General features: G+C 40.8%; 1 protein-coding gene across 6 annotated transcripts in view; it reads left to right on the top strand.

Annotated features, from left to right (window-relative positions):
• The first annotated feature begins 43 nt into the window (after positions 1 to 43).
• svilc (supervillin c) overlaps positions 44 to 23,274 on the top strand; it is a 29,442-nt gene continuing 6,211 nt past the window's right edge. For 2 of the 6 annotated variants that reach the window (XM_042504990.1, XM_042504989.1), the window contains exons 1-25: positions 44 to 119; positions 2,860 to 3,359; positions 5,805 to 5,960; positions 6,080 to 6,256; positions 6,763 to 6,797; positions 8,660 to 8,721; positions 9,758 to 9,903; positions 10,912 to 11,140; positions 11,508 to 12,067; positions 12,307 to 12,433; positions 15,449 to 15,496; positions 15,610 to 15,672; positions 17,140 to 17,214; positions 17,327 to 17,420; positions 17,500 to 17,583; positions 17,662 to 17,694; positions 17,781 to 17,964; positions 18,752 to 18,918; positions 19,010 to 19,129; positions 19,220 to 19,356; positions 20,272 to 20,419; positions 21,235 to 21,380; positions 21,506 to 21,681; positions 22,589 to 22,733; positions 22,843 to 23,131. In XM_042504990.1, coding sequence (XP_042360924.1) covers positions 3,094 to 3,359; positions 5,805 to 5,960; positions 6,080 to 6,256; positions 6,763 to 6,797; positions 8,660 to 8,721; positions 9,758 to 9,903; positions 10,912 to 11,140; positions 11,508 to 12,067; positions 12,307 to 12,433; positions 15,449 to 15,496; positions 15,610 to 15,672; positions 17,140 to 17,214; positions 17,327 to 17,420; positions 17,500 to 17,583; positions 17,662 to 17,694; positions 17,781 to 17,964; positions 18,752 to 18,918; positions 19,010 to 19,129; positions 19,220 to 19,356; positions 20,272 to 20,419; positions 21,235 to 21,380; positions 21,506 to 21,681; positions 22,589 to 22,733; positions 22,843 to 23,131 — 3,667 coding nt within the window. In that variant the 5' untranslated portion in view covers positions 44 to 119; positions 2,860 to 3,093. The remainder of the gene's footprint in view (positions 120 to 2,859; positions 3,360 to 5,804; positions 5,961 to 6,079; positions 6,257 to 6,762; positions 6,798 to 8,659; positions 8,722 to 9,757; positions 9,904 to 10,911; positions 11,141 to 11,507; positions 12,068 to 12,306; positions 12,434 to 15,448; positions 15,497 to 15,609; positions 15,673 to 17,139; positions 17,215 to 17,326; positions 17,421 to 17,499; positions 17,584 to 17,661; positions 17,695 to 17,780; positions 17,965 to 18,751; positions 18,919 to 19,009; positions 19,130 to 19,219; positions 19,357 to 20,271; positions 20,420 to 21,234; positions 21,381 to 21,505; positions 21,682 to 22,588; positions 22,734 to 22,842; positions 23,132 to 23,274) is intronic. The other 4 variants (XM_042504991.1, XM_042504993.1, XM_042504992.1 and 1 more) reach the window with 4 other exon arrangements.

The following is a 23,274-nucleotide window of genomic DNA, read 5'->3' as shown; positions in this document are numbered from 1 at the left end:
GCAAGCGTGACTACATTTGGAGCGACAGTCCGGTGGTGAAGGGCCAGTGGGGAGGGACCTCCGGTCTGAGGAAGGGCAGCGACAACACTCATGCCCACTTCACACGGCGCGCAGTGCATGTGAGTACTTCATTCATTGTTCATTTGTCTCGTACAACAAATTTACCGTCGAAAATGTAATCAGGCGCCAGCTAGGACCAAGTTGTGAGTATTTTGCCATTTTTTTCCGATCACTCAACGGTTGGTGTTTGTTCTGTCAGATCTGCTGAAGTTTGAGCAATGCATTGCTGATGGAGCTTATGGTGTCACCATGTGAGTCATGTTTGTTCAAACTTTTATGTAGTATTGTCTAAAAATGATCTGAAGGCGGTGACGACTTGGCAGTGATGCCAGAACATATTTTACGCACAATTTGCGCACGAAAATTACGCATGGATGCAAGCACCTTATTATTAATACCTTATCTTCGCGTGTTACCTTTTATTATTTCCCTAGCGACTTAATTGTGGGTTTTGCATTTTGGTTGAGTATTAATTTCGAACTAATTTCACTATGAGTTTCTGTAAATAAGGTATATTTGAAAGAACGTATGTAGACTAAAAGCCTTGAGCATGTACTTTATGTGTGTGGACATTAAATTGTGATTGTGATGAATTTGAAATGATTTTCCCAATCCATTTGAAATACAAGGAGTTTGACATTCTGCTTGAATATTTGTTGGACAACTTAAAGTTATATGTATGGTAAAAACTGCCCTCAGAGCAGCTGTGAATGTGCTACATCCCACTGGGAGCTTGGTGGATTATGGTGTTTGCATGAGGAGAAAGCTGTTCTTACTCTCTGACCTGCAGCAATTTGCCTTAAATGTAGAGATCAGGCAAAAGGACAATACATGACTATATACACCCAAGCAGAGCCATGATCTATATTGCTACATGTGCTATTTAAACTCACATAGTCAGTGGAAGTGAGAAGGAAAGGCCTCTGAGGATTTGTCCTTGGAAATATGGTACTCCATGGGGAGGCTTTCGTGCAGGCCAGCCCCGTTCAGCGAGGACAGGTGTAATTGGTTGGATGCTTATCCTTGGCAAGCCTTTTATTTGTTTTTTTCCTGCTCACTCTGGACCCTGAGGTCCTCTTGTTATCTAAGTTCTACCATGTCTACACTATGAGCAAAATTCAGTGTGGTAACCTGTAAAAATGTACTCAATACATGTAATGGCAGTAACAGTGTATTAAATGTGATGTTGGAGTGTTTGAGGAATTCATACGTCAAAGATTTGAATTTATGTCCTTAGACTTTGTTTTTATTAGAATATTATACCCTTATTGAAGTCCTCCTGTCTGTATGCTCATCCATCAGCTTTATTTTAGAGCTAGTGTCAACGAGTGTCGCTGGATTAGAAGCCCATGATCCTTGTTGAGCCTCGATGGCATTTTCCCCTCCAATCGACAATCCTCCAGCTTGTCACATGACTTTTGCTCTTTAAACAAGCATGGCCACTTACTTGTGTTCTGCAAGCAAAAACATAAAGAAGTGTGGCGTCAGTGAGACTGGGGATGCTCATGGGTTGCTCTCTCTTAGTCTCAACAGGGAGGTGAGATCTCCTGTTCTGGTTGGCTGACTGTTTTCGGTCAAAGCACACGTACACGTGTATTGAAGTGCAGACAACACAAACCTTTGAGCTTGTCTCATGTAGGAATTACTAAATCTTACAATTTAGCTCATTAAAGCTCTCTGTGCCGTGGCCTGCAATCTCCTGCTGACAATGACTGCAAATGTGGCCTTCACTTTTTTCAATATGACATTATATCTGTTTATTTTGGGTGTTTCAGAGCGATGAAAGTTCCGACCTGATCAAAAGTTGTGCAGACTTTCATAGTCAAGTTTTATTATCACTACATTTTTTCCCAGCAGTCTAAGAGGAACAACAAACATGACAGAATAAACTTAAAAGTTGCATCTTTCACTTTGTGAACTCTGCTGCCACCAGAAGCGTTCAGCCCTGCTGCAGATATATCTGGTGCACTAAGTCCATGGCTCACGTCTCTTTGTTCTGGCTCCATTGTGCTTCCTGCATCAGGAATGCTGACATCTGCAGTTTTGGAAAGCACACTGGCACATATGCAAACACACATTTATGTTTGTACATATTTGTGGGTGCACACAGTCACTTATTTGTGAACCTATCTGGTGGTTAGCAGCTGTCTTTAAATGCAAATGGTGTCATATCGGAACTATTTATATGTGACTTACTGCCTCAGGCTTTGTTACTTGTTTATTCACTTCCAGGCAACTGTAATGTAGCCAAGAGGGACTCTTTTTTTGGCTCATCTATATGTGCGCGTTGCCTAGGAACCTGTCATTATTCAAATTATTATATGGTATTTAAACAAATTTTGATCCATAGCCAAGTATTTTTTAGAGATAACATGCTCTGTATTGACATACAACAGTCAAACCGGCTCTGCAGGTGGTTAGGTAACATTTGAACAAGAAAAGAGTAACTTGTTGAGTTACATCCAGGTTTGTGGAAAAGACCAGCAAGTCTGCATACTCAGTGCTGTCGAGGCTCGGACCCAGAGTGGAGCTGAGCTGCTGAGGTGTTGGGTTTCAGTGCAAGGGGAGATTCCTGCATGGCACTGCTGGTACAGGTCATCTTACATGGACTCTAGCAAGAGAAGAGACTTAAATGAGGGATGCACTTTTAGAAAAATTAGTTAATTTATAATGAGGGCAGCGGCTCGTTGATCATGACTGTGTGTAGAAAGACATGCACAGACTGCCAAAGGGCACATAAGTAATGTGTATGTGCTAAGTTATCATCTGATGTTTTTTATTCGCTTATTATTCTTTCAGGAGCAATATGTCTCACCTACCAAGAAACGGATTGCCCTCTGACCTCTGATCTGTGGACTCTCAGCAAAGAAGGTCTCTAAGTCCAATGGAATCTGAATTTCACCAGAGGAAAGTTTGGCTCCCATCTTTTGTCTTAGCTGAGAAGTCGAGAGAGTACAACTCATCAACTTTCTGTTCCTAAATGCTTTGCAATTATTCGAGGAGCAGAGAGTCGACTGAATCCTTCTGAGGGACATGGACACCATGGAGAACCCAGTCCTGGAGCCCAGATCAGAGCGGATCGCTCGGTATAAAGCTGAGAGGAGGCGAGAACTGGCCGAACGCTTTGGCAACATGGAGGAGTTACCTTCAAAGTGGGTGAGGAGGGACGGGAGAGAGGTGCACGACCCAGTGACCCAAGCCCACAGAGGGACTCTGAACTCAGATGAAAGAGTTAATGGCAGGACACGAGGAGTTACAAATGGATTAGAGGATCCTGAAGAGTCCAACCACTTAAGAGGGTGAGTCATGTCTACAGTGAAGGATGACCTGAGTGAATTTGCAAAGTTAAGACAGCAGATAGATGCTGAAATTAAAGTTTTCACTTAGGGCTAATTTTTCTATAAAATCCAATAATGTTTTGTTTGGTTTTTTTTTCAAATTATATTTAAATTAATCTCTGTTTACTGACGGTCAGTGGGACACTGACCATGGGACACACAGCAAATTTTGAGTGTATGCACGGATATAAAGTCTACAGAAATGTAATGCATTCATTTGAGAAAAAAGCAACAAAACATTTGCCCTGCTTTACTGAAGTAACAAGGTTGTTTTTCTGAAATACCAAGATGGATTAACAACATTGTTGAATTTAAAAAAAGAGCACTTTTTTTAAGTGCACACATTATGCTTCTGTAAGAGTCTGTATAAGGATACAGATTGACCTCCATTCAGTACCAGCAAAAGGACAAATAAAGCATTTGCTTGTGGTGGCAAAGCAAATTTGCATCATATGGAGTTCAACTTTGGTGAATTTTGACAAGAGAGGTCAAGACCTCAACCAATAGTAAAGAAATGTGTTAAGGAGATGTTGATTGAAGCTGTGTTAAAACCCAAATCTGCCAATATTACATATGAGGATGGCCATGAAAAATACAAACTGCCCCACATTAAAGATGCTGCCTGGCTGGCAGTGAGATGGCAGAGAGGCATAGAAGGTAAGAAAATGGAACAATAGACCAATAATGTAGTATTTCACGATATTTATTAGCAAGCTAGCTAACATTTGCGAGTAAACTAGCTTTCTGCCTCCACCACATAGACACCGCAAGGTCTGGTTATTGTTTAAAAAATTACAATAGCAGTACCCATACCAGTAGAAATGGTCTACTCTTAAAGTGATAAAGATACCAATAGACTACTTAATTTGATATCCATAATTTGGATGGAGTGGCCTGTAGTGTAGCCATACGTTTGAACGTTTTGATGCTAAATTGCCGACTTCCCATCTCAGCTTCACCACACCACAGACTGTATGGGTTTTACCTGCTACTGTGGGAGTGTGAGCTCCACGCCAGAGACAGTTGGTGAGAGTCCACCTGGCCCCTCACACAGTAACAGGGCTAACTGTTAGTATCACACTGCTAACATTACCCAACGGTTATTAACAGGTTTAAGGACAGAGATGAGCCGTTTTAGATGTCAGTGTCAGATTATTGCAACTGTTTATTGCTCAGTGTTGAATGTTTGCCACTGCTTCTTTTTGTTAGCTTGTGCTAACTTCATAGCTATTGGTTGAGTCTGCATTTTTGCTGGTGACGTAATGTGAAGATGCACATTAGTTTTGCCACAAGACGCAATTTTTTTTATTCACCTTTTTGCTCATACGAAATAGGAGTGACTGAGATGTGAATTCTTGCCATTGATAATTTCACTTGCTTGTAACTGTCCCCTTTACTGTAAAAAACATGCACAGGACTCATAAGAACACATCTGTGTTATGAAGGGGAAGCACACTGTAGTTTTTTCTGTTTTATTGTTCCTGGATTTGGCAGGAGCAGGTGTTTTGGGCTTAATTTGTCCACACACCAATAAAGCAACATGCCCGCTTCCTAACCCCCCATGTAACCAGTCACCTGCTTCAACCTTTTACACCTTGACATAAATATATTCAGTTGGTGTTGTCCTAAAATAGCACAATGGATAGTATTTTGGTAACAGTGTGTAACGTCATAAATGATCACTGAGGAGAAGGGTAACATAACCAGAGAGACAAAAGGATTTCATGACGTTTTAATGCTTTTACAGTCCATTAAGTATGTGTGACTTGACTGCATGATCTTTTCTATGTAAATGATGTAGAATATGCATACAAGTAGGTTGCTCTCTACTTCAGAAGCATGAAAACAGTGTGGTCCACTTCCCTTTGTTTTAGTTTATGATTGATTGAGTTCAAATGATTTAATATGCATTTCAAACTTCTGAAGTTTGTGACGTAAATCTCAGGGGGTTATATCACCGGTTTTTAAACTTGGTCTGCCTCCTTGGGTGACCTTTCAGCAGCACCAGATCCTTGACTGCACCAGTTGCTCTGCGGCCTTTGTTACTAATTAAAACTGAGAAGTCTAAATCAGTGGGTCCCAGCAGGGAGTTTTAAAGCCAGTCTGATTCTTTTGCATTTGGTCAGTCAGTCTGGTCGGTACTCTTCCAGCCTGAATCTCTTCCCGTCATGTGGTCTGGGTGTTTTTTCTTAGAGCTGCCATTATAGAACAGAGACTGGCAACCTCTTTGGTGTCATGAACAAAAGGTAAAATGTTGCACCTTTCTTGACTGAAGCTGCACATTCTCTTTTGCTGCTGTTGATGGAAAGGTTCAAGATTTGCACTTTGTTTCTGAGAGCGTTTCTCACACCACGTTTCCACACACCTGAGTCCTCACTTCCTTCCCCTCACTCCCGCTCCCTCCAGGCAGGGTTCCCCGGACTCTGCCAACATGCTGAGTGGGGAGGGGCACCCCGTCTCTCTTGGACTCGATGCCCCGCAGCTCCACACTCGGGTGTCAGTGGGCCAGTTGAGAAGTGCCCTCCTGCAGCAGACGGGGAGCGGAGTGCAGCCCGAGAAAGTGTAGGGTCACCTGCATGTGTGTGATCCAGACTGTCAGTATCGGCCTGTGTGGCATTTTTTGTCCTCGCTTCAACATCTTCTTCCCTTTCCTCCTCCTGCTCTGTTTGTTTGGATACCAGTGGCCCTGATGCTGGGCGAACCACGTCCTCTCTGGATCTAGCTGTGAAGCCAGGCGCTGAGGGAGGGCGGCGCCGCACCCGCCGTTACCTCCCCAGTGAGTCAGGTGGTGGTCGCAAGACAGGGGAACGCTTCAGGACACAGCCAATCACAGCCAATGAGATGGAGGAGAGCAGCGGGTAGGGCCTGTGTGTTGTGGTGCAACATGAGGCACCTGGTTTGGTTTTTCCAAGAGACGATGCTGTTTGCAGTGTTTTGCTGACATATTTTCAGAGTAAATATCATTTGCTGGGGAAATTTTTAACATCTGATTACTCTGCGTAATGTGTTTTTTAACGTGGCTCTCAAATTGCTGGTGGTTTGTGTTTGATATTTCCTCCTCACTAATAAAAAGGCGGTCATATGTAGCCCGAGGTGCAGTATCTTTGCATAAATGTCTACATGTGGTGTGTGTTGCATGTGTTTGTCCTCCTTCATGACCTCAAAAGTGTTGCTTTACTGAGCATGCAAATATAACACAGTATCTTGATTGTTTGGAGCTGCACCCTAAAGCACAAAGACATGCATTGTATGCTCGCAGCAGGATCTGAAAGAGAATTTAGCAGCTGGAAACTGAAGTCCATATCACCTACCCCTTCATATTTCACCTGATGAATTCATGTTTTGCCTTTTTTCGCTCTCTTAGGCTGTTGGACGCAGAAGAAGACGAGAACTGTAAAGGTGAAGCAGTGTTCCCGCCTGGCTTTGATCAAACAGTTTGTTATTGTGTTTAGAGACAAATGGCTTTTGTCTGGCACGCTGGCCATGTGAACAGTGACATAGAGAGGGAGAAGGTCACAGTAGCACAATAGTGGTCCACTGACAACAAACACAGTGATATAAACACAAAGATAGCAGGAGGGAAAAAGTGACATATCTTACTTAAGATATTAAAGGTACAGTTCTCCCCAAAATCAAAAAGACATAGTTTTCCTCTGACCTAAAGAGCTATTTATCAATCTAGATTGTTTTGGTGTGAGTTGTCAAGTGTTGGAGTTATTGGCTGTAGAGATGTCTGCCTTTTCTTCAATATAATGACACTACATGTCACTCGGCTTGTCTCTGAAACCACTCACAATAAGGTCTGTCGATTATCTTGAGTATCCAGGTCATGATTTCTGGAAAAAGACATTGCTGTTGAGTTTTTCAGATTTTTTTTTTCTTTTTGCGCTTTAAGCACCACAAGAAGAGTGCCATGTAGTCTGCTGATATTTAAGAGAAGGTGGACATCTTTATGGCAAATATCTCCAACGCTCTGCTAGACACACCAAAAACAATCCAGACTGATAAACAGCACTACAGGTAAGAGGAAAAATATGTATTTTTGATTTTGGGTTTGAATTGTCCCTTTAGGGGACAACAAAGGAAACAAACACCAGTTAAATCGTATGACATTCTCTTCAAAGGTTTCTCTCTTAAAATGAATATTTAGGGTGTGTGTCCAACTTAAACAGTTGCCTCCATAAAATCATTTAACAGCTCATGAAATAAATCACTTTATATTTTTAGTCTCACGATGTTTAAATTCCTCTTTGATGACAGATTTATATCTCACAAAACCATGTGAGCAGTAGAGCACTGCCCTCTCTTAACCTCACCATAAAAAGATTAAGAGCAAGTCTTTACAAAGGTTGACTTCCTTAGAATTTATACCACAACTACAGAAACTAGTAGCTAATGTAAATCTATTTTTTTAATGCTATTGGGACTCATTTTAGGGCATGTGTCTTCTGCCATCCACTTTCAAATGTAATAATACCACAAATACAATACAAGTTAATCAAGCCCCATTGTCTCTTAATGGAATGCTTACTTGCTTTACATGCTAGTTAGCTACAGCCCTGCTTCCATAGCCTGTTACAATATTAGGCTACAATGTACACAACATTCAAATATTAATATGTAAAGAGGATGAAAAGGGAATGGAAAGTGTTGTTTAGAGGTGGTGTGATACTGTTACTTTGTTACTTTTAGTTTAATTTAATATCAGGACAAAAAGTAGATTAATTAAAGGCACATTTCAAAATGATGTGAAGAAATTGTTCTTTGCAATTGTCTGGAGGAAGAAGTATTCACATAATTTTTATTTATATTTAATTCTTTATTTTTTATTTTTGCATAAACGTATTGAATTTTAAAAGATCACCATGTTTTTGTTTATCTACAGTCTTAATATGGAATGAAACTAGTTGCTCTTTCTGCAAGATAAATATAGTGGAGTTAAAAGACGAATATTTGCAGATAAAATATTGTGAAATAACCAAGAAGTATAAAGCTGCAGGAAATAGAAATGCTCAACTATGGTGCAATCACCTAAAAATGTACTTTGTTACTTTCCAACTTCGAGAACTGTCGCCATAAATTACATTATTGTGTCAGCCAGTATTAATCTGTTCATTGAGTTAATCTGAGTTCATTTCAAATACTCTTTGGTGACCATCACCTTTCTTAAAAGTGTTTGATAGTGTCTGAAATGTGTGATGAACCACAAACTGTAAATGTCTGGTCATGGCATGATATTTTATGTCATTTTCTTCTCACAGCTGATGTGAAAACAGACGACAGAGCCAAAATGAGTGTGGCAGCCAAGATGTCTTTGTTTAAAGTGAGTCTCTGTTATTCTCAGCAATGAAACAGGATCCTATTGCTCTTCTTATTTTTTCTCATGTGCTTACTAATGCCCACTGCTATATATGATCTGTCCATGGCTATTCCCTGCTTTTTCATCTAATGCGATGAAGGCATACCTTCACGTAAAGTCATAGATAGATAATTTAAGGTTTTCTGAAGGTTTACTCAAGCTGCAGTGAACTTGTCTAACCAGAATTGTAACTGCAAATTAATCTCATAATAAGTACGCCAAGGCAATGTTCTGTACTAAATTAAAAGCTGCTATTATGGATTGGTGATTTGTTGTTAAAAAATATATTGAACAGCTAAAGAGAAAGCTTCGTCCATCATCGACAGTCACTTTAGCTGCTCACCTTACAGTGTGAGACTCGTGGTGAGCCAGCGCTGAGCATGCAGAACACAACCTGATGAATGCTCAAACAGGTGCTGCAGTGTGTCTGTTTGTACTTATTAAAAGAATGACTAAATTTACAGCGCCATAAACACACATTTTTTGTCCCCGCACAGAAGATGATGTTGATTTTCCCTTCAACAGTTACAATCTCCATTCCTACATTTTACCTCCTGCACGGTTTTAGTCATGAAGCATCAGGTGAAAATGTGCCAAACACTGTATCACCATTAACAACCTTAGCAGTGGTGTGTATAATTAGCCTGTTACTCCGTGGATGCAGGCGGGGAGGTAACCGAAGCCGGCAGAGCTCCAGTTACACTGTGACCTGTTGGGCTGGCATTCTATCCATGTCGCCAACACGCTCCACCTTACAGCAAGCTGCTTTATTCACCAGCCACCCGACCCACTTCCCCTCCCTCCATCTGTCCGTACAAATAGAACAGGAGACATCAGGAGAGGAGAGTTTTCACTGCCATTTTTGTGGTCTCTCTTATTACTTATTTAGCAGGTGGAGGCTGTTGAGGCCGCTATTTGACCTGAATGTTGGGCTCCACCTGTGAGAAAAGGACCAGATGTGATGTGTTCATATTAACATGTTTCCCTGCCTCCTCCATAGGAGCTGGAGAAGTCTGCTGCCCCTGAGGCCTCGGCCTTCCTGAAGCCTCGTTCAGGCAGCGTCTGTCATGAGCGTAGGGTGCGCCGGGGCAACGACCACCGCTTTCTAACTCAGCCAATCACCTGTGAAGAGATTGTGGCAATCAGGTGGGGAAGATGGTGGGAGACTTTCAGAGAAGTTTCAGTGCTGTGAATTCATACTGCATATAGAAGCATGTGGGGTTGAGTCGCAAACTGTTTTATACACGGGGCAAACAAATATTGACATGATTGGCATGACAGCACTTTAGACATCTGTTCCATTGTTGTTTCTTTTAGCTTAGCCATTTGGAGATAAAGCTGGCATTATTCTATATTTTTCTTACTGTCAAGAAAATCCAATTAAAAGACCTAAAAGAATGAGATTGTTCTTTTGATACAGGTCACAAATATATAATTTATTTTAAAAAGAGCACTTTAATTTCTAAAAACAGCAGGGCACTGCCGTCACTAACAAACATTGCTAAAAGAAGAGTAAATAGTGCATGTATCAGGAACTACTATCGTCGGTGGAATGATACCTATGTTGTGCTCTAATGAGTATTTTCAGCAACAGGATGGTGTATGTGACTTAGAATAAACCACAGGGACTCTGTTCATGGTAATAAAAATACATGTCACTCAGTGCAGCAGTCGGGCTCACCAGCCCATGCTCATTCCCCAGGTGTCAAATACTGACCCATTGCCACACCCCTTGGCTTGTGATATCAATGCCAAAGTGCCCTTTAGTGTCTTAATGAGACACACTGGGCATTTCTTAAATCTAACCAAATTGTTTTGTTGCCCAAATCTAATTGCAACCCTTTCACAACAGCTGTGTGTCACATAGATATGTGAAAGGTTGCCCTGTGCATCACTATGACACGCTCAGTGGTGTGACAGTGTCAGTATTTGACGACTTGGGAATGATCGTACGTTTTTCAATTTTGTATTAAGACTCTTGACTTTTGCATTGTGTCTATAATTATCCACCTAAAAAGCAAAGCAAATTCCTTGTATGTGCAAACCTTGCAAATTTGTTGACCATGAGAAAAAAATAGAAAAATAGAGTATCGCCAGGTGTATCATGTAATTATAAGCCAGTTTTATGTCAAGTGTACTCGTGCTTCCCTGCAGCACCCCAAAACCAGCACCCCCAGTGGAGTCCCAGTCTCTGCAGGCTGAGTCAGCAGAGGATGGTGATGAGAGCTGCAAGCTGAGCATGAGTGAGAAGCTCGCCCTGTTCAACAAACTGTCACTGCCGGGGAGGCAGGCTGGCGGCCCTACCGAGGGGCCCCCAGAGAGACGGAGGCAGAAAGGGGCTCGATACCGAACACAGCCCATTACTGTGGAAGAGGTCAGCCTGGTGAGTACATGAGCCAAAATAATGTAGACAAATCAATCTACTGTGTATACGGTAAATGTATGTATGTAAATATATATATATATATACATACATTTACCGTATATGCAGTAGATTTATATACATATATATATATATATTATATATATATATATATATATATATATATATATATATATATATATATATATTTCAAACCATAAAAACCTTGGTGTGTTTAACATGGTGATGGTGGTGGAAGAAGTATTCAGTTCCTTCACTTAAGTAAGAAGTACTTATACCCCACTGTTATTCTGTTACAAGTAAAACTCTTGCATTTTGATCAGTTGTCTCTGCCTGTATCTCAGCCTTGATCCTCATCTCTTTTCAGATCCAGAAAGGCCCCGTACAGCTTCCTGCCTTCCGTTTGTCCCCTCATCTGTCCGACAGACAGCAGGCCTCGTCTGTCAACCTAAAACCCAGTGAGATACGCCTTTCCCAACCAAAACCTGACACCACTCCTGTACCTGGGGAGCCTAGTGGCTCCGACCCGGAGCCAGTCTTAAGAGGAATCCTGAAGAAGAGCTGCTCCGGAGGCTCAGAGTGGAACCGGACGGAGGGCGGTCAGACGGATGCATTGTCCAGTCATGAACAGAATGGCGGAGGCTGTGAAGAAGCAGGGATACAAGCGAGGATGGAGGGCACAGAGCAGCGGGAAATATGTGCACCTCCACGGAGACAGAGACGAGAGGCTTCAGGTGTGGAGGGAGGCTCGCCAGGTGCCGCGGCTCCCTGGAGGCAGAGAGCTCGAACCAGAAGGGAAACCATCGCTTGCCCACCGATTAGAGCCTTGTCAGAGCATGACGCTCCTCAGGAGGAGAGGCCCTGCCAGACAAAGCTACAGGAACAGCGGGTGTCCTCAGTGGGAGATAGCTCAGATGGGAGAGTTCAGTGAGTATCTGGAATAAAGTGCTGTGGACTGATGCATGCCTCTTAAGAGAAAAAAAAGAAATTTGGGGGTAGTTTTTTTGTAGTTTTTTGCTGCAAAAATGGTCAAATTTACAGGCGTAACCAGCACAAACATCAGCTCTCAGCAGTTTAAGAATGCAAATTGAACTGGAATTAAGTTTTTTTTGTTGTATTTGTTTTATTCTATGGTTTATATTCTGTATATTTTGTCCGTCCAAAAGGCAACAGGAAGAGGTAGAGAGTGTGAAGAGGTTGAATGAAGAAACTGCAACCATTGGACATGTTGAGGTCACACTGGTAGATGGCACAGTTAAACTCCCAGAGACAACCAAAACCAGCAGAAGTCAGGTAAGAAACATAAAAGTTCGGTTGTGTCTGCAGTGAGAATCTCAGTGGATCAAATCTCAGTTGCAGAATCAGCAGCTGTTTGGCCTCTTGTCTGTAAACTCTTTGCCTCTCTGTAATCTTGAATCCTTTGGGAGTCAGTTTGGAGCCAGTGGGTTTCAGACTGTCGGCAGAGAGGGATAAAGTGTAACGGTCAGCAGAGGGCAGTTTTGTCTCCCCTCACTTTTAAGGTCGCAGTTTGATTTACTCACAAAAATCTTTCTAAACAGAATCTTTAGACTGCAAAGTTTCCAAAACCCAGAGGTGAGAAGAGAGATGTTGATAAAAATAGGGATATGTTCATCTACTAAGCCTAGGTGGTTTCAAGTATCATAGTTATTAAACTCTAACAGCGAGTGATTCATGTAGAGGTTATTGCTCTACTTATCCTCTGTTTGGTGGTTACACTGTAGCCTGAGAAAAAAAACCTGCAGGTACTGCTCAGGGAGTAAAAATATTGTCAACTGCTCTGCAAAAATGTTTTATTATTGGTAGCCATTAATCCGCTAAGTAATATTGTTGTTATAAATGCTCTTTTTTCATGAAACTATTAATTAGATAGTAATTAGGTAATTAGTGAGTGGTATGAAATGGTTATGCAGATCAACACTTTCTGATGCCACTTTATGAAAACAAACCAACACCCTTTATATTGAGTGGCCTGAAACTATATTAACTTTGAGTTTTGGCATTTTTAAGTGGCGATACATCAATATAATATATTTTAGTGTGGTTCTTAAATTCACAGTTGTTTTTCTACATTAAGTTCTCAACTTTTGATCTGTCCAACAGGGAAATTTGTTACCATCATCTCTGCCCACAGAACTATTCAGAGTTTATCTCAGATGATATATCCAAAGATTTACTGTAAGTAAACAGCCTGTCAACTCAGGTTGAATAAAACACAGGCTGCTGTCATGTAATAAAGACAACCCTGAGTGAGAGAGATTCAGCCTGTGACACAGGGTGGCAATAACATTTTGTTTTTTAGGAGAACAAAAGGTAGGCAACTCCACTGGTATCAATAAAATTACACTTTGACTTGTGATATCAATGCCAAAGTGCCCTAGGAATACTTCAGTTATAATTGACCATTTGTGCATTTATTATGCACCCTGTGAATTCATTAAGAAAAGCTTGTTTTTCTCTCACACCTCATGTAAGAAAAGAATCCAGAAGGAGAGAAAAGTCTTGGTTAAATGAAGCAAAGGGGAACCTGTCTAACAACAGCAAAACTATATCAAAACATCTGTTCACAAACTCTAACACAACTCGTGCAGTATAATTCAAGTTTCATTTATCCAGTCATATGCTCATTACCTCCCACAACACATGCATTTTTTGCAAAAATCTTATTTAAAATGCTTTTGCATGGACAGTCTCAGGCATGGATGAGAAGTGCACCTGTACTGTTTATGCTGAGGTTTCACTGTGGAGGCATGTCAGAAAAACTAAATTTTCTTGCCAAATTCAACCTAAAACAGAGTGAATAACTGATATACAAGCCATCCTTCAATCAGGTAAGTCTTCCTTTAACACCAATCATGAAACAGGTTGATACTTATTAGAAGCCAATACAAAATGTCTACAGGTTATTGTAGTGTTTTGATCTAAATTCTCAGTGAAAGCAGCCTGTGGAGAATATCACATGTATTGGTCGTTGGTTTCACTCTTCCTGCCATCTTTAAATCCAGAACAAGAAGAAGCTGGTGGTTGTATTGCTGTATTTGTCATTCCAGTGAAACCAGATACAGCATCTCTTAGCAACAGCACTCTGGATTTGGGAGGTGCCAAATGTCTTGAGATCAGACTGAACTTACTGGGAGAATATCTCCAGACTTTGTTAGTGTTTATGTGCTGAGGGGGCTGACTGTCTTAGAGCGTTATGTGGAATGTAAACAGACTGATTATTTCAGTGGTTATATGTTGACCCTTTTATGACCTTATGATATCAGCTGTGCCGTGGTGACGTGTGTGTGTACATGTACTGTATGTGTGTGTATTATTTTATTTTTTTAGTCAATTTCTGCTTTAATTTTACTCTTCTAGTAGCATATTCAATTGCTTCCTGTTAGGGTTAGGGTTCTTTTTTTAAATGTTTCCCCACAGTATTTTTATTTAGATTTTTCATGCTGTAAGATACAGCTTATTACAGTCATATAATACATAACATATAATTATGATCTTAATACAGAACAAAAGAGAAAAAAAAATCAAAACAAAAATGCTCCTCCTTTGTTAATAAATGGTCAACTATACACATTGGAGTAAAATAACTGCAATAATTGCAAAGTATGACAATGATATAAAAGAAAAAAAATACACAAGCCTGGAAACATGGTCCAAAGAAATTAGTCATTCATCTGATAAATCTAAATCCTTTACAGAATTTATAAAGGGACTCCATATATTCTTAAAGGTTAGCTGTTTACCCTTTAATATGTAAGTTATCCTTTCCTAATGGAAGCTTAATAACATTCGTCTAATCCATTTATCAATGCTTTGCCATTTTTACTATAGTTATGTTTCTCTGGATATAGCTCCAATAAAGAAAGCTTAGGGTCCAGTGAGAATTTTTTGTTTTTTCAAATAATCCCGATTATAACTCTTTACCTCTTACCTCTTAATCTTTCTAAATTGCCAAATACAGTGAAATAGTGTTCCTCTGCTTTCTGTGCATTTTGTGCATATGTCTGGCATGTTTTTGTTGTATCGATTTAATTCCACCAGTGTCACATGACTCACCATTAACCACTTATACTGTATTAATTTAAAGTGTGTATTTATAGTATACAAGCTGCATTTCACTCTTCATCCAAAATATGGGATTGCAAGTTCGCCTTCCAGGCATTCAACATATAGTGTGAAATCTCAGTTGAGTAAGATGTCAGCAGCTCATAAAACTCTGATATGATGCCCTTTCTGTTTCCTGTCATTTTTAATGATCTACCCTGCTTCCCTCCATACTGCCCCCTGCAGGAAGAGACAGAAACCCCTCATGAGGAGAGAGTTAACCCTCAGTGCTGGGTAAGTCCTCAACTAATGCTTTGAAACGCTCCTTCTTTGAAGATCATATGCATTACTAATTTTACAAAAGCTTCAGCCTGCCCCTTTCTCCTCTAATTCCTCTTCTCTCCCAGGAGCCCGTCTTTTCCTCTGTCTATTCTAGCAGTACAGCCCAATATATCATGTGTTTCAATCAGGTAATTGTTTGAGCGGCTGCATGGCAGGTTAATTGTCGCTTTTTTGGGTTTGCTGTGTTTTGGATGCAGTGAAAAGTTTTTTTTCACCTCACAGTTTCATTCAGCTGTGATTTTTACACAGATGATGTGAAGTTTCACTCACGCTAATGAGTCAACTCTGTCACCTGTGGAGTGTTTTTGTTTTTTTTGAACATGATCTTTTCTGATGTGAATTTATCGCAGCTCTCACTTCACAGTTTCTATTTTGGTTTTGTTAATTGCGTGCCTTACTCTTGTGTTCTGTCATGCCTCTTTGTGGAAATGTGACCTGCGGCACCCCACCTTCCCACTTTGAATTTTAACAACCTGCAACACGATTGGAGAAACTTGTCACAAAAAAAGAGCAGAGTTCAAGATGTGTTAATGTTGTCAAGATTAATTAGGTTCTGTATCTCAGATGAAAACTACATTTAGAAGTTAAACTTGCTGGAGTGTTTTTACCGAGTAAGTCTCTCCTGTAACATGACAGTAAACAAAGTTTGTCATATTTTGAATATTACTGAAATTGTTCCTTGTTGAGCACCACGTTTCCTTTTCATTTAATATTCTATATTTATAAACACACATTAATCAATGTTTCTCTAAATGTGCCAGAAGGCTAAATGTCAACAAGCATAAATGACAACAAAACGGACAGAATCAACATTCTCAAGATAGTACACAATTCACACAAAGCAACAGGAAGCAGCAAAGAATTGATGCAATAATAAATTGTAATTATATCATCCACTATATATTATTTACTGTATAAATCTGCCCAAAGCCATGTACAACAACAGATAAATTACGCTATTAGGGGGACGCAATTATTATTTAAATCTTGTGCTGTCAAGAACACGAATCTCTCGTCCATGACTAGACGTATGCGCCCTTCTGCGCATTTATACAGTTGGCAGGTGTAGTTTGGTAAACAGAAAATAGTTGCTACATGAAACTGCTCACAAAGAGATCTGTGGGATATCTTGATTAACTGTGTCAAGATCTCTGAAAACGACATCGCTGTCGAGTTTTTCAAATGTAATTTTTTGGCGCTTTGAGCACCACAAGCGGAGTGCCATCTAGTTTTAATAAATTGGAGAGAAGGCAGACATCTCTGTGGCTGATATTTCCAAAACTCAGCAAGTCACAACAAAACAATTTAGACTGATAATCAGCACTTTTTGGGGTGAACTGTCCCTTTAAGAGAATCGGTTTGATAGCTGTCCTTGTCTTACATGTAAAAAAATATATATAGATAAATAAATAAATGCTGTACTAAATGTACTGTACTACATATTTTGTATCACGATATCTTATTTGTTTATTGCTCCCAAATGTATCAGACTAATTCATATTTTTCCCTCAGTCATGCACGTCTCCACACATCTCTACTGCATGAAATACATCATCTGTTACTCTATTATGCATGTGTTCTGTTTTCATCGTCAGACAAATTTGTCCTTTGAGGCACAAGAAGTCTCCTCTCCGACCAAGAACCAGACTCAGCCTCAGTGGAGGCAGAAGGTAACACCGGCCGGCATGTCTTTAAATCTTTTAATGTTTTTGATGTTATATTTTACAGATTTCATTTGTATCTTACATTAGCTCATCTGATTTTGTTTTTTTTACTTTATAGGCTAAGGGAGTTGAGAATGAGATGGACGAAGTCAATGAGATGAATACAGAGCAGGAAAGGAGAGAGCAAGAGGCCGGACGTATGGTCAGGAGAGGTGAGCTTACTCTTGACTCTCATCGTCTCTTTCAGCTGAACCTCTCTGACCTCTTACCGCTGTATTTGCCACCTGTCAGATCTTGGATCTCCAGAATCAGACAGAAACGACACCTCTCAAAACAAGGAACACTCCACTGAAGCTCCAACATGCACATATGAAGGTTAGTATAACATTAGTTCATTTAATAGAGACCAGTTGCTTGTTTGTGTCTAAATGGTTTGCTCTTTTTACTTAACAGAAATCTCCAGTCTGTCTACGATGGAGTTTGAAGGTAAGATCAAGTGAAGGCTCACGGATTTATCGAGTTAAAGTCTTAAAGTATTTGAAGTTTATATGTCCTGCTCCGTCCCTCTGCAGCTCCACAAAGCTGTCCACACGAAGTGAAGGAGGAGTCGCCTGTGGATGAATCAGACACTTTTGATGAAGGTTTCTACAGAGAGCCGTCACCTCCCTCCGCCTGCGCCCCCCCTCCCTGTGGAGACATCACCGCTGCAGAGAGTGAGCAGGACCTGGGTGTCCTCTGCCAGACCAACACACCCATGTGAGCCTGGTTTTACCACAGATTTTAAGATTATTGGCCTTTTCCATTGCTGTATTATAAATATCTACAAGGTATTTTTTAGGTATTTTCTTTTGAACTGAGCAATCCTAACTAAACTAATTGGAGACATCCAGCACAGAGTCTTGAATGTACCCACTAAGTTTTATTCACATTTGATAAAGGTGGGCAAAATGGTAGAACTTTGAGTGTGCAGTTATTGAAACTCTGTGTACGTTGTAAAGATGACACAAGCATGTAATTGGTGCCACTCTTTTAAAGACAAAATTAATTTGAATTTGGCAGTTGAGCTACTTTCCTCCCGTTTGCAGAGAAAGGCCCTGCCATGGTTAAGATAGTTTTGCTTTTCAAATTTGACGTAGATGTGGTTTGTGTGCTGTGTCCATTGTGTCATGATTTAATGATTCCAACTCTACCATGTTGTGTGGACATTAGAGGAGACCTTGTAACTTTTATTAACTTGTCCTGTATATGTCAAAGATGTCTGTGTTGGATAGCATACCCACTTCCTCTGTGCTTGTGATACAGCCACCTGCTGGTGACTCCCAGCAGTGACACATCTGGAGCTGTTTTAAATCATTTCAAAACCATCTCAAAAAAATATTGATGGCACTTAATTTCATTTTGAAGAATAACAGCAAAATAACTTAATTTTTGTGTACTAAATACCAAAGTACACTGAAAATAATGACTGATTTTTAAAGCAGATCCTCATGAAGACTGTGTATACTGTCTGTGTGAAGCTGTATTTGTCCTGTGTGTGGTTCAGACTGACCTCAGCAGTAGCAGAGCACAGGAGGTCGGTGCGTCCGTCCCGTCGCACTCAGGGCTCCAGGAACCCTCTGAGGGCTCTTGCTGCCCGGGAGGACGTCAGGCAGGACTTCATGGGAGAGAGAGTCAACACAGCTGCTGAGGAGAGCACCCAGGCAGAGAAGAGTGAGTGGGAAAAATTTCTCTTTTTTCTATGCCTTTTTTACTTTGCCTTCCTTATTCAGCTTCCTTACTATCTGTTTTTCCCTTCGCACAGAGTGCAAGAACTCCTCTGTGACAGATTCACACGTTTCTCGATCAGAAGACTTCATCTCTTCCTCAGACTCCACCAAGTCGTCTCCTCCCTTCAGCAGCCTGATGCTCATTCACATCAAAGGTCAGAAAATATGTATATGTGTGCACGAGCGTCCTCATGCTGACTTCTTTGTGTTTAGGTTTTTATATTAACTAGTGCCTGTGGTGACAGGTAGGCGGCATGTCCAGGTGCGTCTGGTGGAGCCCTCAGTGCGGTCACTGAACAGTGGAGACTGCTTCCTGCTGGTCACTCCGGAGCATTGCATCCTGTGGAGCGGAGAGTTTGCTAATGGGCAGGAGAAAGCCAAGGTACCACTGAGGACAGCAACACACATTACTTTTTGGAAAGCAATATATTGTCAGTATAAAACCACAAGGTGCCTGGGTATAATAGGTGTGCTTGGTGTGAGACATTTAGTGAAGAAAAAATGTATGCATCATTTGACAACCCCGTTATCACCTGCGCAGCTGCCAGGAAATATCATTTCATGTGCCTCAGAAGAAAATCTTTCTGAGTGTTTTAAATTAAAATGATATTATAATCGCAACAATATATAATCGCGTAAAATCACAAGCAACACCCCAAGATGAATTTTATGCTTTAGATGCATTTTGAATAGCATACACATGCAATACAATATATGATCACTGTTTCCGGAGGTCACACTGACAATACTGATGCTTTGCGATTCTTTCTACTCTCAGGTTGCATAATCAGCTGCATCAGCTGTATGTTTTGGTTACTTTTAGTTACTCATAATTTTGCCATGTTGCTAGTTTATAGTTTAGAATGGAAAAAAGGTCACCAGTCAGCTAAAAGTGAAAATGAATTGTTGGGTTCACATTTTCACTTTAAACTTGCCACTTTAAATGCTTTTATCACATCATTTATTTTGATATCTGTTGCCAAACATGGTGCAATCTGTATACCACAGCTGCTGCTATCACTGATATCTAGATTTGTGACCTAATCTAAATATTATGATCGCACAAATATTATTATCTCCACTTTTTGATGATGGTCGCTTTTAAAATAAAGTATGATAGAAACATTTACAGTGATAATATTTTTTGAAACACCTATTTTTGTCACAGTGTCCAATGGTCCACAGCACATGTTGCAAAATGTTCTTTCTGTGTCAGTGTCAGAAATCACAATACCTTTTTGATAAGATGGTTTCAAGTATTTCGTTGCTACCCATACTGATCATTTTTGTTTTTCAGGCTTCTGAGTTGGCATTATCCATCCAGAGTCAGAGAGATCTTGGCTGTCAGGCCTCCCAGGTGGTCCACCTGGAGGAGGGGCTGAACTGTGACAGCAGCCTAGCTGAAGACTTCTGGAGCCTTCTGGGAGGACAGACACAATATAGAGGTTAGAGGTTAAATTGTATGCATTGTTAATTTCTCCTGGAGTAGATTGTTTTAGCACTACCTTTGTTGTAAAGGAAATATTTTAAAACAACAAAGCCTGCTTGTTCTTTTATACATTTACAATTTAGCTAATGTTTTCATCTGATTTGACAAAGGTGACAACCAGGGGTGGAGGCAGATGTTTTAAACATTTAGGGCTCAGCTCAAACTTAGGAGTTTTTCCCATTCACAGCAGCTATATACACTATTTTTCAGGCCATTTTTAGTGAATAAAATGCCTTTATGTACATAATTTGGGAAGAAAGACTCTTGAAAGAAGAAAAAACATCCTGTGGAGCCTATGACGTATTTTGTATCTCCATCTGTCCTCATCCTTCTGAAACCATAACACAACAAATGTTGTGAATGACTCATTTTCACTTCTGCCACCTGAAAAAGAGGCAAAACATTATCTGATGTTACTAGTTTTAAGTTACATAACATAGGTAGAGTAAGGATTTGCCATAAACATCATTATTGATCTTGAAATGTATGTCTGTTACACTATGCTGGAGTAGAGTTCACAAGATAAATATTTAGCTGACAAATCTTCTATTTTGAATCCATCCCATGTTAGTGATCTGGTCCGGTGCTCTGATTGTATATTAAGGAATTTAATGTACTTATATTAGATTTCTATAGGGAAAAGCATTTATTTTTATCTGAATGGGACAAAGTTGAAGGTAATTCCAGGAAAACATTTGATGAAACATTTGGGGCGGAAGCTGGAAAAATAAGATGTGTGCAGCATGTTTTTCTGTTTGGTTCTCCCCACAGGAGCCAGTGCAGAAGAGGAGGATGAGCTCTATGAGCGTGGTGTGGTGGAGTCCAACTGTGTTTACAGGCTGGTGGAGAACAGACTGGTGCCTCATGAACAGGCCTGGGCCGCCATCCCCACCATCTCCCTGCTGGGCTCCACTGAGGTCTGAGCTCCCCTCTGGTTTCTCCTGTTTGCTTGATCATTCTTGTTAAGTTTTAGGCCTTTACAAGTCAATTTTAGTAGCTGAACATGTCTCAGTACATACTGTACTATGCATGTGTATTCCAGGCCCTGGTGTTTGATTTCGGCAGTGAGCTGTACCTGTGGCATGGACAGGATGTTTCTATCAGCAGGAGGAATGTGGCTCTCCAGCTGACTCACCAAGTGTGGGTCGGAGCTTATGACTACAGCAACTGTCGAGTCAATCCGCTGGATCCCACGCAGAGTAACCCCAACACACAGCAGTGAGTTCACACTGCAGGCGGTAAAGCTTTTAGTCCGTACTTCACAACGAAAAATAACAGCATATCAATATAAGGACACATTACACAAACAGTGGAGTGCAGCTGTAAGCATTTACTACACAGTTTTAACATTCAGGTGGGCACAGTAAAAGTGATCTATGTAATTCCACAGTGGACACAGTGGGCGAGTATATAGTATTAAGTTTACGGTGCATTTAGTGACACTCCAGAGGTCTGCAGTGGGTCTTTAAAACCAAAGCGAATGGCTTGTAATTCCACACTGCAGGTGGCAAAACCCCAACAACACACACTGCCATGCTGCAGCTGGCAAAAGACAGTTGTTTAGACACATAGGAAGAAACCTGTTGAACATGTCGTTCCCAAATCAGGAGCTTTAATGTGCAGGATATCTATAACATACAGGACGGATAACATACGGAGCCCAGGAGGTAACATACAACAATACAACACATAAAATGCACATTTCAACCTGTCAAAATGTGATTGCAGCTCCTATCTTGTCTCTGAAAGGCTGTTTCTGCCTCAGAAAGACTTGATTTCATTCATTGTGATCATATTTCAGATTATAGCCTGCTCAGTCCCTTTTAGCTGTCTAAATACCTTTAAAGTACCAATATGATAGTTGTAGATTTTCAACCTCTTGAGAAAAACTAAATGCCACAGTCCTTTTTTTCTGTCTGCCTGTTCACATAGCACCAATTTCAAAAGTATTTGCAAGTCTCTTTCACATAGACAGCTTAGTTTTTTTTAAAGAAAAGACCATCTTTCCAGCAGTGAAATGTGTCTTTAAGGTTTGAGCCTTTATTATATATATTTACTGCAATAGCCTCATTATACCCCTTTAAAATGGGTTCACGACCTCACTGGACTCTAACTCTGTCCACAGGAGGGGAGAGGGGCGTCCCTGCTGGGCGTTGTTCGGTTGTGTCTCAGAGCACAATGAGACTGCTCTGTTCAGGGAGAAGTTCCTGGACTGGACGGCTGGCGGTGGAGGCGTGGAGGAACCTGCTTCAGTGAGCAAAGAGAAACAGGTTTACTTCATAGTGTAACATTTAAAAGTCACACATTACTTTGGCTTGTTGTTTGATACCAATAAAAGTCCTTTTCTTGCTACAGCCTGCCTTTGTTCTGTTCTCGCAGTCCCCATCATCAGACGTCCTGAGCGCCTGTGACGCCAAGGCTCTAGTGTCAGGTCAGTCTCTGGAAGGGGACGGCCTGGTCCATAACGTGCTGGCGGGGGTTGACGTTCAGAGGGGGCACGGGGTCATCACGCTGGAGGAAGGATGTCAGATGGAGCTGAAAACAGTTGCTGTGGACACGTGGCATGTCCAGGAGTTTGATGACAGTGAAATTCCCGTGGAGAGCACCGGACAGCTTCATGAAGGAGACTCGTATGTCATCCGCTGGACGTACAGCATCAACACTTTTGGTCAGTGACGTCTATCCTGATACTCTATCTTCACACTCCTAACTGTGGCTTTCCTCTGTAGTTATAGTTAGTGTAATTTGATTTGGACAAGAGCATCAACCACAAGAACCTGAAATATGAGTATAAATAGATTTTCTCTTCTG

Source organism: Plectropomus leopardus, chromosome 17 (assembly GCF_008729295.1).
Source record: "Plectropomus leopardus isolate mb chromosome 17, YSFRI_Pleo_2.0, whole genome shotgun sequence".
NCBI classification, from domain to species: Eukaryota; Metazoa; Chordata; class Actinopteri; order Perciformes; family Serranidae; genus Plectropomus; species Plectropomus leopardus.
The sequence above is the reverse complement of the archived record's forward strand: the minus strand, read 5'-3'. Positions and strand labels throughout refer to the sequence as shown.